Raw genomic sequence first — 14741 nt, 5'->3', positions numbered from 1 at the left:
CAATATTATGTGTCAAAGAAAAGTTGTGTTGAGAAAAGAAACAAAACAATAGCAATGTAATAAAAATGCCCACTTGTGTAAAACGAACCTATATCACTAGAATAAAAACACCTTTTGTAGATGTAAATGCATGTATGTACAGAATAAAATGCACTATCTAAATAGATAAATGTAATATAATTTCTTTTATACGGATTGGGGGAATTCACGAAGAGATCTTAGTGAGCGTGTCCGCATACTGAAACTCAGGGCTGTTTTGATATTCGCACATATCTAATGCAATAATACAGCTCTCATGAACGACGCGTTTAGTATCCCCAAGGTATTTATTCAGTGCTTTGAAACATTCGGGAGTGGCAATGGAGCCCAGAGCCTCGGCACACTCGTGTCGGACCATTTCATTTTCTTCGCAATCCTCCAATGCAGCACAAAGATGAGGTACGGAAATTTCTTCCTGCAACTGCCCCAACACGAAGGCTATCTCATGTTTAAATAACGCACTGCCATATTTGAGAGCTGAAAAGAAATAGAAATCCTAATATTGATCGTATTTCCAAATGATCGTTTCAGACAGAAACTCCATACAGTTTTTTCATTTGTAATATAGCAAAGATCCAGGTAAAGAACCAAAAGTGAACTAGACATTTTGGCTTCCAAATTGCACTCACAAAAATAATGCGAGTGAACAAGGTTTGACAAAAATTCGGGTAGAAGTAATGTTTTTTAAATAATAATTTAAAGGGTTCACGAAATTCATGTTTCAAGAACTTTTTAAATTATACACTCAGGGCTACAGTACTATTTACTTTATTTAAAAGATGCTGTGTACGTAACTCATGTTATCTGACCCTCTCAAGAGAGAAAATGTTTTTTCTTTATCATAATTATATGGACTGAGATGCATTTCTCAATCGAAGAATTTCCCTTCAAAATACGCAACCAGATGAACAAACACTTATATACAATCCCTTACCTTCGGCCAATGCAAGCACGCTTTCATCTGTTCTCATATTCCGGAGTGAAAACATGGCTCGATACCGATCGAATAACGAAGCCTTTTCGTCCAGCAGTATGCGTTTTAATTCAGCGACATCTTTGATAGCAGCCGGTGGTGCAGGATCGACAGATGCGAATGGACTGGTAGAAAGATTCTGGGATGTATTCTTTGAATTCGAAATCCACTTCAATCGGTCCAGAGCAAGCTGGCAGGTCTCTGCTACTTCGACAACTGGATCTTTGCTGTACTCTTCAAGGATCGGTATGACAGAAATATCACCGATCGCTCCTAGCGCCTCACCTGACAAAAAAAACAATGATATTGATTAGAGTTCCTATTAGCTATGACTTGAGGCTAAAGGATGGCGCTACATAGTTCAAAACTTCTTTTCATTAGTACTACAATTTCTTTCACTATGTACGCCAAATCGAAAGTGACAGAGTGTAAGAAGAGTAAGCCGAAGTTCTTGATACATACCAGCCTCATGACGGACCATCGGTTCCTGGGACATGTCGCGTAAAACGTTTATTAGACCAGGCAAAGCTCTGACGTCCTGCATTTGTCCAAGGCAGTAAGCCAGTTCGTGTTTCAATAATGCCGATGGATCTTTGAAGCAGTTATTAATTTGACTGATCGAGGTATAACCTCCAATACTTTTCAACGTGAATAGAGCACGAAATCTCTCTTTTAACGGTCTCGACTCATCGTTCAAAACGTTACCAATACTGATTATTTTGTCTTCCTCGATGTTCACCATGTTTGAACTCGTGTTTTGTAAATAATGAGTCCTAAATTGAAAACAACAATTTCACAGAACAGATGTTACTACCGAGCTCAGCTGCTGCGCGACACAATAGATTTGAGGTTATACGAACAACTGACGTGCTACGCGGAGACGGGAACCTCGAACTCGGGTGAAAGTGAGAGGTATATCATAATTATAATTTGTCTCTCTTGCTCTACATCTGATTGGCCGACACGTTTCCACCTGAGCCAATCAAATTTAGAGTGAGAGAGATGGCGCTACCCTTATCTCTCTCTCTCTTGGTCGCTCTCTCGCATAAGTTTGACTATCGAAGCTTTGACCAAAGAGGATTAGTAACCGAACAATACTCGCAGGGTAAAACAGATCAACACACTACCGACCGACGCTCGCAAATCACTAGAATATTACTAGACTGCATCTCTGATATCCATTTCTATGATTTTATCCCTTGCATTCACATCTAGCGCTGTTGTCATATTTTTTTAATCCAACCTGACCTAACCTATCAGCTACAGAGGCTAAGTAAAAATTGGAAAAAATGGCACGTAGCAGATTAGCAAAAATTGGCACGATTCATTCGAGGTAAAGCGCGAATGCATAATCCGCTAGATAAGAATAAAATACACGAGATTTTTTTCACAAATTCTAAACTAATAAAGCCCGATTTTTTACTACGAAAAAATATGAAAGAAGGTTATGAACTACCGGAGTACTGGAGTTAATCCAAAAACAAACAATTCTGATAATTGAGCATCAACTTAAATGTCACTATTCTCCATTTGAAGTTTATTCAACTTCAAAATAATTGCTCATTATGATTTCTCTCAGTCTATGTAATCATCGAAGAACCGATTTGACATATTTCCAGAACAAGCGGACTTCTTAGAGCTGGGGCTATGAAAGAAGAGGATAAACCATTATGGTTCGACATTTATGAAGCTTTTCCACCAAAGGATGAGCCTCGTTTCGATCGTCCGATAGTTGCGGGAAATATCAGAGATATTTTCTACGAGGAGGATGTCATTCGAGCGTAATTCAATTGATCCAATATTTATAACCATCCTAAATCACACAAACCAAATCAGAATTGCTGTATGTAAAAATTATAGGCTACAGAATGTGTTGTAATCAATGTTTTTTTTCGCCTGTAATGTAACACAGAAAGTTCCACAAGGATCATCCTACACAACCATTTCTTCGTCTGGAGGATACATCTGGTTTGTCTCAAACACAAAAATTTATAGCTGTTTATCAACAGTTGTTAGAAGAGGTTTGTACAGATTGTCTTTTACACTCTGAGATAGTTCAATCGAATGAGTCGATTTAAAATTATTTCAGCTTGATCATTAGCAGACTGTTAATTTCCTGAAAATTTATGAGGCTAACTTTGATTTACAACTGCTATCCAACTAATTATGTATGTACTTCAACACCTTGAAATATTTTCACCATATAATATCATTCTTTACGATAGGGTGTTGTGGAAAAATCAAAACTGTACGAAGCTGCTGTTTCCCAAGTGACTGGGCAGGCGGTTAGATCAAAAATCAACAAGAATCAACCGGTTACAGAAACGAGTTCAGTAGCTGCTGCAAAGGAAGGCAAAATAGAAACCCTGAATATTGATATTAGTAACATATTTAAGGATGAGTAACACTTAATTTAATTCAGCGAAATACTGTATTATAAGGACCACTGGAAATGAATTAAACGAGTACTATATAGTTATCACTTTCTTCGTTACTTACCACATTTATGAATCGTGATTCCATGCACATTTCAATCTTTTCACTAGTTGGTTCGTACATGAAAGCAATTGTATCAATCGAATATCAACATCGATTTATTGATCTACTGATAGAATAAAAAAAATTGTTACTTAGTACCTATTTCTATTCTCTATACTTAACTCTCTGGCGATACTGCAATTTCATGAACATTTTCCGTATAAAATGATATTATATCTATAAAAATGCCTTTGCCATTTCGTAAACCACTAAAAATTACAAGTGAAAAATTAAAAAAAAAAGTGGTGCATGTGTATATTTTTCTCGAAACTTTAACTTACGTGATGCTGTGGAATGACACTTGTTGATCATTACTTAATACTTATAGTATCTAAATTAAAACCGAGTGTTATATAATGTTATCATTGATAACGTCTCCAACAATGTGTCCCATTTCCGTATCGCTTTCAAGAACAAACGAATGTAAAATTCCTCTTTTGCACAGTACAGCATTGAGATTTGGATATCTAGATCTGATTTCTTCATAATATTTTACAGGAGTCCAACCGTCCTTAGAGCCATAATATAACCAAAGTTTATCTGAATTTTTTGATACTAATTCATGATCCAACTCACGCACGACTTCCATTTCTTGTTTTGCCAACGAAAAAACTCTTCTCAGCACAGCGGGATTGACAAGCTGCAAAACAGAGTTCCTGCACTTGCGAGGAATTCCAATGAAGAAACCGACTATTTCGATCAAAAGTATTTGAATAATCAAAGGCAAAAACGTAAATATCCAAGAAAGAAAAACCAGCGTGGAGATCAAAGGTGTGACCTGGAATAAAATGAAGTATAAATTAAGTCAACTGCGATGTATGTGTGAAGATTCTAACACATGTAATTTTCAAGTTTTGTAAAGTTTCTTACGAATCGTGTAAAGAATTTTCCATTTGGACTTTCTCTCATACGTTCGATAGTAGGAAATAATAGGTAGCATTTCACAACCCGATTTCTAATCTCTTCGTCCTTAAGAAGGTTCAAAACGAACCAACTACCAATCGAGTGGGCAACAAGATGTAATCGAGCGTCTTTAGGTACGTATTTCTTGATGAACTCAGCCTTGAAGAAAAAAATCAGTCAACCTCAAGGAATAAAAATGTGAAAATCCCACTTGGCCCTTGCGTACCTTATGCTTAAGCTGCCCATCCAGATTGTACAAGTGCCTGTTGTGCTCATATTTGGGCAAGGTTCTAAGGCTCGTCTTGCTGGGTTGGACATGCCCGGCATGCCCAACCATCCAGACGGGCGTTTCCGTCGGGAGTTTTGAATTCAAGGTCTTGATAAACCCGTTATAGAAGCTTGGAACTCCCGGATTACCTGGAATGACAACCACCACATCTCTGTGACCATCGGCTGCAAGGCCAGCCTCGACCCACCGACCCTCGGAAGTGACATGAGTCGGAACACCGTTCAGGTCCAAGAACGCTTCCTGCATTTTCTGAAAAAGAATCCAAACTGATTTCGGATTTGAAAACTTGATATGTTTAAATTCCTTCTTCACTCTGAGTCATTAGTCTTTCGCACGCAACAATCAAGGACGCTTCAGCTTTATCCAGAAGTTTAGATGATCGATTAATTTCCAACATCTGTCTTCTAAATAAACTTTACACCGTCAGTAGTCGGAGAAACGAGGTGCGAATACACAATAATGGGAGGAGAAAAATATTCTTGCCTCTTGACGCCTAAGGCAATCCTGGAATGATGTGAATAATTATGACTCGACGAATAACTGTACTTTCTAACCTAACCTAACTTACTCTGACCGGCTCAAATCGCGAATCGATGCAGGCCGGGTCAATGAATCCAGTTGCCAAATACTTACGGAGGATTGAAACTTCGGTGAAAGATTACAACGCTAATACGCAGTAGCAAGCACCTTCAAACTCCCGTACGAGGAATTCTGTACGTCTGTATGTCAAGTCAGCCGGAACAGCTGATTCACGTCTGCCGGATGAAAGGAGGTTATGTTCGTGACGTCGATTGTCATCCACTTCGATAATCCCTGTTATTGAATATTATGTAGTTGCGCCATTCAAGCCTCCCAGAATAAAGATCAGCAAAACGAAAAAAGAGTCACATTTTGAGACAAGCTTTTTTGCTTTATTCAAAGGTTTCAACGCTCGATTCATATCCGCCGAAATAGCTCAGTTGGGAGAGCGTTAGACTGAAGATCTAAATGTCCCCGGTTCAATCCCGGGTTTCGGCAGAGGAAATATTTTTTGCAATATTTTTCCTCCAAGAGATGATGGTCGTGTGTACGAATCATGATGTGATAGTAAAAGCCCGCTCATGTCATTTTCATTGAACGAATTAATATCGTCTTACAATGTTTTAATAGTAATTTTGAACTATAGATATATCCAAAGTGCGAATTTTACACCTTCAAAATTATAGTAAGAAACCAGAATTTGGTTTTTTGGATACTTTAAGTTTCACTCTACGAAGTTTAATTTCTTTTAAAATCGTTGTAATAACTGTAGTTGCAATTATAGTAAAATGAGTACATCGTGTGAGCAATAAGTTGAAGCAATTTCATGAAAAATTTCGGCGTTGCATCGACATCAAATAATAGAAGTATAGTAATAATACAGTACAAGTAATAATTGTAATATTTATCAAGCCTATTATAATCAGAAAGCACATGCTAGATTTTCTGGTTACGGTTACAGAACTAATTTCTATTTTCCCTAAAATTGCAAGTTTTTCCGTTACAGAAGAGAATGAAAACAGTTATGGAACGTATAAATGCAGATATACCCAAGTACAGACACACAAGTATTTCCGGTTGTATCAAGGCTGCGAAAAGACAGATAAGAATTCTATTACGATCTATACTTGCGTCATTTTCAGATCATAACTACACTGTATATATATGATGACAAGAATTTAAGCGATGAAATGTTGCAGAATAGATATATACAATGCCGTGTCAACGATTCCATGCATGTTCTCCGATCGTTTCGTGCATTACAATAATGTATAATATTGAAACGTGCGTGTTCGCAACATAACATACCCCAAATATATATCGAGCACGCGATCCGCGTATGTATGACGTATACAGCTGTACATCATGCAGCCTGTGCAGAAGCTGAAAAGAAACGACAAGAAGTGTATTACACAGAGAGAGGATGCACGCCGCAGCGGCACATGACATACTCATTAGCATTCTTTATACATACATCGAGCTTGAAGCCTCTTATTAATTCATGCCGGAATAAGTCCAATATGGCCGTGCGCCCGGCTGACAGCATGGCTGCAGGGGATAAACCGCGATGTATGTACCTAACAATAAGTATTTAAGAACTTAACAAGACTCGCGGACATTGTTGCATTCGTTTCGATACCGCGATAAGATTTCTCCTCTTCGTTTCCGATCCTTATAATGCTCGAAAATCTTGTTATAACGTATTTTGTAACGGATATAAGCTAATCGCGCTCTTTTGTTTCTACCCGCGCGACGAGTACAGCTACGTTCAGGGGGTTCGCTGATACGTACGTATTGCGCGCTACTTGTGCCTACATTCACACGGAAGCAGATTCGAACGGCGAGAAGTATGCAACTTATTTCGAATCGACGACGCGCCATGCGCTGCGACCGCCATCGAAAATATGTTGCGTATACCTACGCAGCTTATATGATATGGATAATGCGATGTATATCGGGCGGCGCCATTTTGGTGCCCGATCGCGTCTGTCACCTGCGCTTTCAGGCGCGGCGATAGGGAATAAATTTCTCCGTACTAATAAAGTGCGCGCGGTTAGCAGCCGTGAATTTCGTCTCGCCGACGAGAATTTCGGCGCTTCCGTGCGGATAATGACTGTCGTGACTGTCGTGTACGATGACGGCGGTTAGATTGTTGAAACACCCGCCCATCAGTCGGCCGGCGGGAACCTGGGCGGAGCGAAAGTCGCTTCGAAAGACGAAGAGTGGTCTCTGGATCGTCGGCTGCTGCCACGGCGCCGTTCGTCCCTTCCATTCGCGCGCTTTCGAATCATCGTCTCGCGTCGGTGACCGCGCTAGAGTGAAAATGCGACGTTCGAAACGAGTTGATAAAAACAGCGGCGCACCGGCTTCAACGACTCGGAACGACAGGAAGCGCCATGACTCGAACGCGTGGCTCTGAAACGCTTCGTTAATTTTCTAATACCGACTTCGACGCGCGACTATCGCCGACATCCTGGCCTAAGTATTACCTGTTCATCGTGCGAGTTTTTATAAGTCTTCTCTTTTCGCTTGCTGACGCGTCGCTCCTTCCGATAAAAATTAATGCTAATATGTTTATTATTGATGACATTTCAGCACCTGACACCGGCGGATGCGCTAATTACTGCGCAATATTAGGGTGGATCCCAATTAATTTCAGGAGATGGAGAGAATTGTCGCATCCTGCAACGCGTTCGCCCTCCAAATAAGGTGTTCCGTATAAGTTATATCATTATTCAAACGTTTAGATAACGTGGACGATACAGTGATGATATTTTTATCCAATTACAAATTAAAGACCATCCTGTGCTATCCGTATGTAATTGCAAGTATATGTAAAATATTGTTTATGATAAATAAAGATAAAGCGCCTATTCTGAAAATCTGATTCTCTCCGCTAAACGCCATTCGGAATTTTATAAGCTTTTCTGTACTTATATGTATATGCACATACAATATTGATACATTATACGGCGAACTCAGGAGTAGGTACATATGATATATATGTAATTCTTGTAGAGACATGATACTTGAGCGAGAGAATACAAATCGGATGTATATTCTGCATCGACGCACATGGCGTAAGTTATAGCCGTCAGTTAAAATCGAGTGTAATATACATGTATATTACGTATATTCTGCAGGGAATGATCTAATCAGCAAACGCGTAGAAACAAGCCATAAAATATCTATATACATGTATTTTATTGTATAGAATTGCTCGGCATTCCTGCACTATTGCGATTATAATCTATACGGATAAAAGATGAGGCATCTGCCATATTATATACATATATATGTATATGTAACATAGATATATTTGTGTAACGCATAACGATATCCCAGATTACAGCCGCATTTGCAGATGGGACTGCAGATTTCATTTGATATTTCATATTTATTGATCAGTAGAATATTACTTACGATTTTGTGCAAACGCAAATAAAATCTAAAGAGGTAAATAAAATTGCCTATATAGGTACATTATACAACTGGTGTTTGTAAAGTAAAAATAAAAATTGAAGTAACAAGTAAAGAGATTGCGAGATCAGAAACTGAAAAGCAAAAACAAAATAGAGATAATAAAATGTAGTATTAAAGACTCGGACAAAGACGCGTGCTTTTTTCGCGATTTGCTGGTAACTTATGTTTCACGTTATACTTTTCGTTTATACCTAATTCAGTTCTGGAGGGACAATAATTTAATAAAATTACATTAATTTGTTTACATTAATACTGTTAAAGAGTGCATGATAGATAATTAACAGCGACTCCTGAGACAGTAGCCTGGATAATTTTGCACAGACAAGCAGTAAATATCTGATCTTCTTTGTGATATGATTTACGTGCGATTCCTACTTCGTAACTTGATCTAGGTATTACGATTCCAAGGTATCTGACAGAACAGACTCGCTTGACGTCCTGATTATCAATTTCAATAGAACTCTCATTCGGTACACTATATATATATATATCTGCATATATTCCAAAAGTGATAAACACTGTCTAACTGATATGTTCAGAGAGAACTAATCGTAAGTTATTTCGCCAGCTGTGGTACTACAGAGAAAAATCGGTTTGTTATTCATTGGAATGTTTTTCAAGTCGGGACAGTTAAGAGTGTGTGTTTCTTAGATAGGTTAGCGCCTATAGTAGGTATAGAAATATTCATATACAATGCAGACCGTGATGCAGAGATAATACATTTGGAAAAAAAATTTTAAGCAATGATGTTTTTTAGCACAACTTGATTATTGTTTTATGCAGCTTATGCAATATTTATAGCAGAATTGCAGTCAGCAAATATTGCAGGACGATGTTATTTATACATCAAAATGAATTATATACATAATAGGTATATAGTTTGAAAATTATCACGTGCAACTTTATACCATCAGGTACACACATACTAGGTATATGAATAAAAAACCTTTAGTATCGGCTTGTATTGGTTGTGCAAAGGCTGATTCTTTTGGAAGTAAATTTTCTAGTTTATTTTCTCATTCAATTTAGCAGCTAATCGAAACCCGCGATAGGTACTAAAGATTTCTCGTAGATACACCACTGCAATGACTCATCCTGATGAGTCAGAGGAAACCAAAAACAATTTTAAATCAGTGAAACGAACACCGGCAACAAATTAATATAATATGTTAACAAAATTTCGGATTGTTCATTATAAAAAATTTTATCCATCGGGATGTTTTTCCAACTCCCCCTCCCCCCAATGTAAGGATTCGTTGTATTTAGAAGTACTCCACCTCCCCCCAATTCTTACATATAGAACACGAAATATCGTTTCCCGTTTTCCTACACACGCGTAAGGTTTCGTAAAAATTTTTGCTTCCATGGGTAAAAAGAGGAGAAACCAAAAGCTGTTTATAAACAGCCCGTTTCCGCAGTACCTACGAGCGATGACGAGAACCGGTGCGAAGTTTGGTGCGTAGGAGCCGCGTGTGTGCGAGTGTGTATAGGTACTTTTTTCAATGCATAATCCGAAGCAGGAAGCGGCGTGAAAAATCTATCGCGAGCAGCGTCCGCGTCGCCGAGCGTGGGTCGAGATTTCGTGAATAGATGGTGTAGATGGTGCGACGGGATGGGGAGGGGGGGGGGGGCCTCAGCTGCGGCCGCCCCCTGGGGGCGGGGCCGTGGTGGGGGGCGTGGACAGTGGCGGAGGCAGGAGTCGCGGGCGCATCAACCTGCAGTCATAAGCGAGCCGTCGGGAAGCGTAGACGTTGCTTTGCCGGGTCGTGAAGAATGCGGCGTTGTTTTAACCGGAAATAAAAGCGCCGAGTGACCGCTCGAGATAGGTTAAAGACGATATTGTGACGGTGGTAATACGGCGACGAATATTCGAAGCGACGACCAGGACTTCCTTTCTTCCTTTCTTCCTTCCGCCTATTGCCGATCGAAGTTTGTGTGTGCGCGTGTCCTGCTTTACCGGCCGGACAAAAAGCAGGTATGGATATTTCACCGCCCGATGAACAATAAACAATCGGTCGAAACGATCGCCTGGTGTTTGATTCCCGACGCCGGCGGAAATGATCGAGGAGAGTCGAGCAGAGATGCGGGAACTGATTTCTCCGACGCTTCGAGACTCCCTTTAAGCGAGTTTCGACCGCTCCTCGCTCATCGGGCGCCGAGTTAAAGGGAATATATCCAAAGACGTGAACCGCGATTTTTCCTCGCGAATCGATCGCCTCTCGCTAACTTTCGCTGCTGAACTACTCTTTGCGAAAAGGACTCGGGTTTAGAAATACTAGTGCGAAGATGATGCGGGCTGTTTCTATAAACGAGGAAATCTAAACCCTTCTTCGATAGCTATACGAGCTGTTTTCGGGAAAATTTTTACCCTGCGAATAAGAAGTCTGGTGCGGCGAGATGTAGATTCGACGGTTAAATTCACCGACGTTGTTTCTTTTACCAAATCTCTCCGAGTTTTTGCCGTTACGGTTTCTCATTTCGCGTTTTATTCGTCAGGAAAGTGCCGACGACTATCGACGTCTGAAACCAGGCAAATTAATTCCGTTTGTGTATGTGTGTGTGCGTGTGTGTGTTTCTGTGACGAGTATATTAATATATTCGTGAATGAGAGGAATCAGTGCGACGACGACGTTGTTTGTTTCTTATAAAAAATCGTCACATCGACTCTACGATAATATTTGTTTTTGAGGAAGGAAACGCATGCAGTGCCGGAATTCAAGTGCTGAGTGTCGATTGTCTCTTGATCGTGTGTTTTTCTCTTGGTTCTTTTGTTTTATCGCGATGCCGCAGTGACCCGCCTGTTGTATCGACCGATAATATGATCGAGTAACTCACATGGATATTGTTCTTCTTCGATACGCAACCTGCTGCGCCTGTTTCGGGGATGAAAACTACTCGCTGTCCTGAGAATTCATCCGCGGCGTAATCGTCGCCAACCTGGAGTTTTGCTTCATCGCAGGTATAACGAATTTATATTTAAATTTCATTAACAATAAACTAACAATCTAACATTAAGAACGAGGCTTGAGTTGGCAACGTTACAACCCAACTAAAGCTCGGAAAAAGAATATCTACTTTTTGATTTTCTAACAGTTTTAATGTAAAATACAATAACTTAACTTATCGCCAATCATTGTCACGTAATTCGTATATAATCGAGACTCGAATTTTGTTTCGATCCGCAAACAAGTTAGCCGGAAGAGGAAGGCATTAATTTAATCAACATTACTGTACATATACAAAATTCATCACATCTAATACATTATAGATTAAACGTACATCAGTTTTGATGTGTATTTGTTTCTTCTTCTTTTTTTTCCTCTTTGGTTTCCACCACCGGGGTGAATGAAAATGCAAAAAGCAAAAATCGGACGAATCCGTTGAATACACTAAACTTTTGAAGAATTGTCTGTACATTGTTGGTTGTAAAAGTAAAAATTATCCGAGTTAATACAGACGATGTATAATAATCGAAAGTTTCGATGTCGTAGCGAAAATTTTTATGTTTTTTCCCCGACTATTTCTATAATGTAATAACGGAATGTATCAGAACGATATTTCTTTGTTTGGTCTTTGTGATTCGTGACTGAGCGCGAAATAATATTACAATTTATACAGTATAAATACAGAGGAATTATGTAATATTGTTTTATCATTTTTACACTCCCGTCGGAATCGATGTAAACAGAAGTGTTGAGGAGAGAAGAGAGTTTGCCTTGCGGATGAAAACAAAAACACGGAAAAAGCGTCGGGACGAATCGCGATCCTCTAACAATCGAAAAACAACACAACTTCCACGAAGTTGCATCTTTCTTTCTTTTTCTCTTTCAACGTTATTGTTTACAATCCGTATTTCATAAGGTAAAAATGACTCTTGAACACTACAAGCGAGACCTTCGTTGAATCGAAAAGAAATTTCACCGGTAAATTGAATCTGAAAAATCGAACACAAGTAGACGAGTTGAAGTTGGTAACGAGATTGATGCTTAGGAAAAAAACCGTTAATTCGCGATTTTCGAATTGTCTGAAATTTAGCGAACCGTAGTAAAACAAAAACAAAACACACCTAGTCGGACATGTTGAAATATCAGTAACTTTGATGACAAAACAGTGATTTTCACCGCCCAATGTTTCGTTACGATAACCTTACTAACTTCATTCTCGTATTACTGTATAATTCATAATCACAATGTCTATAACCTACATATATATATATAATATCTCATATTGTTTAGTGAATGACTAATCGTAAGACGACTATCAATTACCGTCTCGTATTATCTTAATATATTGGTACACAATAATACGATAGTATGAATGAATGAATGACGAATGAATGAATGAATGAATGAATGAATCGAAATTCACGTTTCGTGAAATTTTCTCTCAATGGGCTTTGAAAATTTATAGAAAAGCTCGAAGCCGACGCAACTTGGTGGGTAGTCTAGTCTAGTCTAGTCTAGTCTAGTCTAGTCTAGTCTAGGTATAACATTGCGCTGCTGACGCTGCTCCGCGACGTTTGTTGGTGTAATTCCTATGTAGAGAGAGAGAGAGAGAGAGGGTGGGAGGGAGGTAGGGAGAAAAAAGAGACGCTTTGTATATATAAAGTGTTCGCTGGTTAGAGAGCGGACATAGAGGCTGCCCTCAACCTTGAGACGGCACAGCAGCAACGTTCTCGCAATAAGACTCTACGACGACGACGACGACGACGACGACGACGACGACATTGTACGACGACGTATAGGAAAAGGAAGGAATGGAAGAGAAAAGTTTTACCTCGTTCGCGAAAGTGTAACAAAAACAAGCAAAACCAATAAAATTGCACGTAGGTGTGATATATATATATATATATATATATATATATATATATATATATATATATATATATATATATGATTTTTATTTTGTACGTAATTTGAATGAATACAAAAAAAAAAAAAAATGTAGCAAATGTTTGCAGCTGAAAATCAGAGAATCAGTGTTATATATGTATAAGTATTATTAAGTATAATAAAAAAACTTTGCTGAAAAAACAATTAATTACAATTAAGTACTAATACCTATATGTATATACCTAACATGCCGTGCATACCTATGTATGTACTACGTATGTGTATATATAGATAGATATGCGTTTTCCTCGAACGGTTTTCGCACATGCATAAAAGGTGAGTTGCACGCGTGCAGGATGTCTGCTATGTATCGTCATCCTCATATTGTACCGAGAGTCGCGAGAGACACAATGTTCAGAGGGGGTTAAATATCGACAGCTCAGATACCTGTTGAATATTTTGCTGCGGCAGCGAAGCCGCTCTCTCTCTCTCTCTCTCTCTCTCTCTCAGGTCAGAATAAAAAATCTTTTGATTTCAAATAGTACGGATTTACTGTTTTTTTTTTTTTCTTTTGTTTTCTTCTTTCATTTTTTACGCACGTAACAACGTTTTTCGGAAACAAATTTCCTTGTACATACATACATCTACTTCTTTTCTCTCTCTCTCTCTCTCTCTCTCTCTCTGTCTACGTTTGCATTGTACAGTATACGTATATACAAATATATATATATATATGTATAAGTATATTACAATTGCAATTGTAACTCATCAATTAGTGGTGGACAATTGTTGCTTGTCACTATACATATACCCAAGATTTCCTTTCCTCAGGCATAATGTTTATTGAATAAACTTTTTAAGAGGTGAATATCTGAAAATCGTCTTTTAACATTTGTCTTACGTTTTTGTTACTAGTTGTATACACCTGGTGTATGTATATATATTATAGCAATTGAGAATAACGGAAGTCTGGTATCAACTTGTTATCATTTTCCTTCCGTCATTTTTGCAGCGGTCAAAATACGTATAACGATAAATGATAAAAATGTGGTACATTGCTGCAGAATTATAATGGCACAGTAAAATATATATATATATAATATATACCGGAAATTTTATCTCGATGAATTTTTCTTTTTCGCGGGTGGTGAATGATAAAATTTTA

General features: G+C 38.6%; 4 protein-coding genes and 1 non-coding gene across 10 annotated transcripts in view; 3 read left to right on the top strand and 2 right to left on the bottom strand.

Moving 5' to 3' along the window:
• Positions 1-117: 117 nt before the first annotated feature.
• LOC124410351 (deoxyhypusine hydroxylase) lies at positions 118-1885 on the bottom strand. The gene is made up of 3 exons (XM_046888639.1): positions 1475-1885; positions 974-1297; positions 118-516 (listed from the first exon to the last, which is right to left on the bottom strand). Exons 1-3 carry the CDS (start codon positions 1752-1754, stop codon positions 206-208), a joined length of 915 nt encoding a protein of 304 aa, XP_046744595.1. The 5' UTR covers positions 1755-1885; the 3' UTR covers positions 118-205.
• Positions 1886-2216: 331 nt separating this feature from the next.
• On the top strand, positions 2217-3550 carry LOC124410384 (probable 28S ribosomal protein S23, mitochondrial). The gene is made up of 4 exons (XM_046888695.1): positions 2217-2345; positions 2632-2793; positions 2925-3033; positions 3238-3550. The coding sequence occupies exons 1-4, from the start codon at positions 2302-2304 to the stop codon at positions 3415-3417; spliced, it is 495 nt and encodes a 164-aa protein (XP_046744651.1). The 5' UTR covers positions 2217-2301; the 3' UTR covers positions 3418-3550.
• Positions 3551-3610: 60 nt separating this feature from the next.
• On the bottom strand, positions 3611-5496 carry LOC124410383 (lipid droplet-associated hydrolase). Of its 3 annotated transcripts, none has more exons than XM_046888694.1 (4): positions 5376-5496; positions 4680-4991; positions 4421-4612; positions 3611-4328 (listed from the first exon to the last, which is right to left on the bottom strand). In XM_046888694.1, the coding sequence occupies exons 2-4, from the start codon at positions 4986-4988 to the stop codon at positions 3900-3902; spliced, it is 930 nt and encodes a 309-aa protein (XP_046744650.1). In that variant the 5' UTR covers positions 4989-4991; positions 5376-5496; the 3' UTR covers positions 3611-3899. The 3 variants fall into 3 exon arrangements, with proteins under 3 accessions (XP_046744650.1, XP_046744648.1, XP_046744649.1); XM_046888692.1 differs by having other exon boundaries at positions 4680-5246; positions 5376-5403; XM_046888693.1 differs by lacking the exon at positions 5376-5496 and adding an exon at positions 5226-5244.
• Positions 5497-5686: 190 nt separating this feature from the next.
• On the top strand, positions 5687-5759 carry Trnaf-gaa. The gene has a single exon. It is a non-coding gene; the product is annotated as a tRNA-Phe (tRNA).
• A 5750-nt stretch (positions 5760-11509) lies between these two features.
• LOC124410294 overlaps positions 11510-14741 on the top strand; it is a 107439-nt gene continuing 104207 nt past the window's right edge. For all 4 annotated transcript variants that reach the window (XM_046888546.1, XM_046888545.1, XM_046888547.1 and 1 more), the window contains exon 1: positions 11510-11703. The gene's annotated coding sequence lies outside the window, so the exon portion shown is untranslated. The remainder of the gene's footprint in view (positions 11704-14741) is intronic.

Source organism: Diprion similis, chromosome 9, assembly GCF_021155765.1.
Source record: "Diprion similis isolate iyDipSimi1 chromosome 9, iyDipSimi1.1, whole genome shotgun sequence".
Taxonomy (NCBI): Eukaryota; Metazoa; Arthropoda; class Insecta; order Hymenoptera; family Diprionidae; genus Diprion; species Diprion similis.
This window is presented reverse-complemented; position numbering and strand designations above follow the sequence as displayed.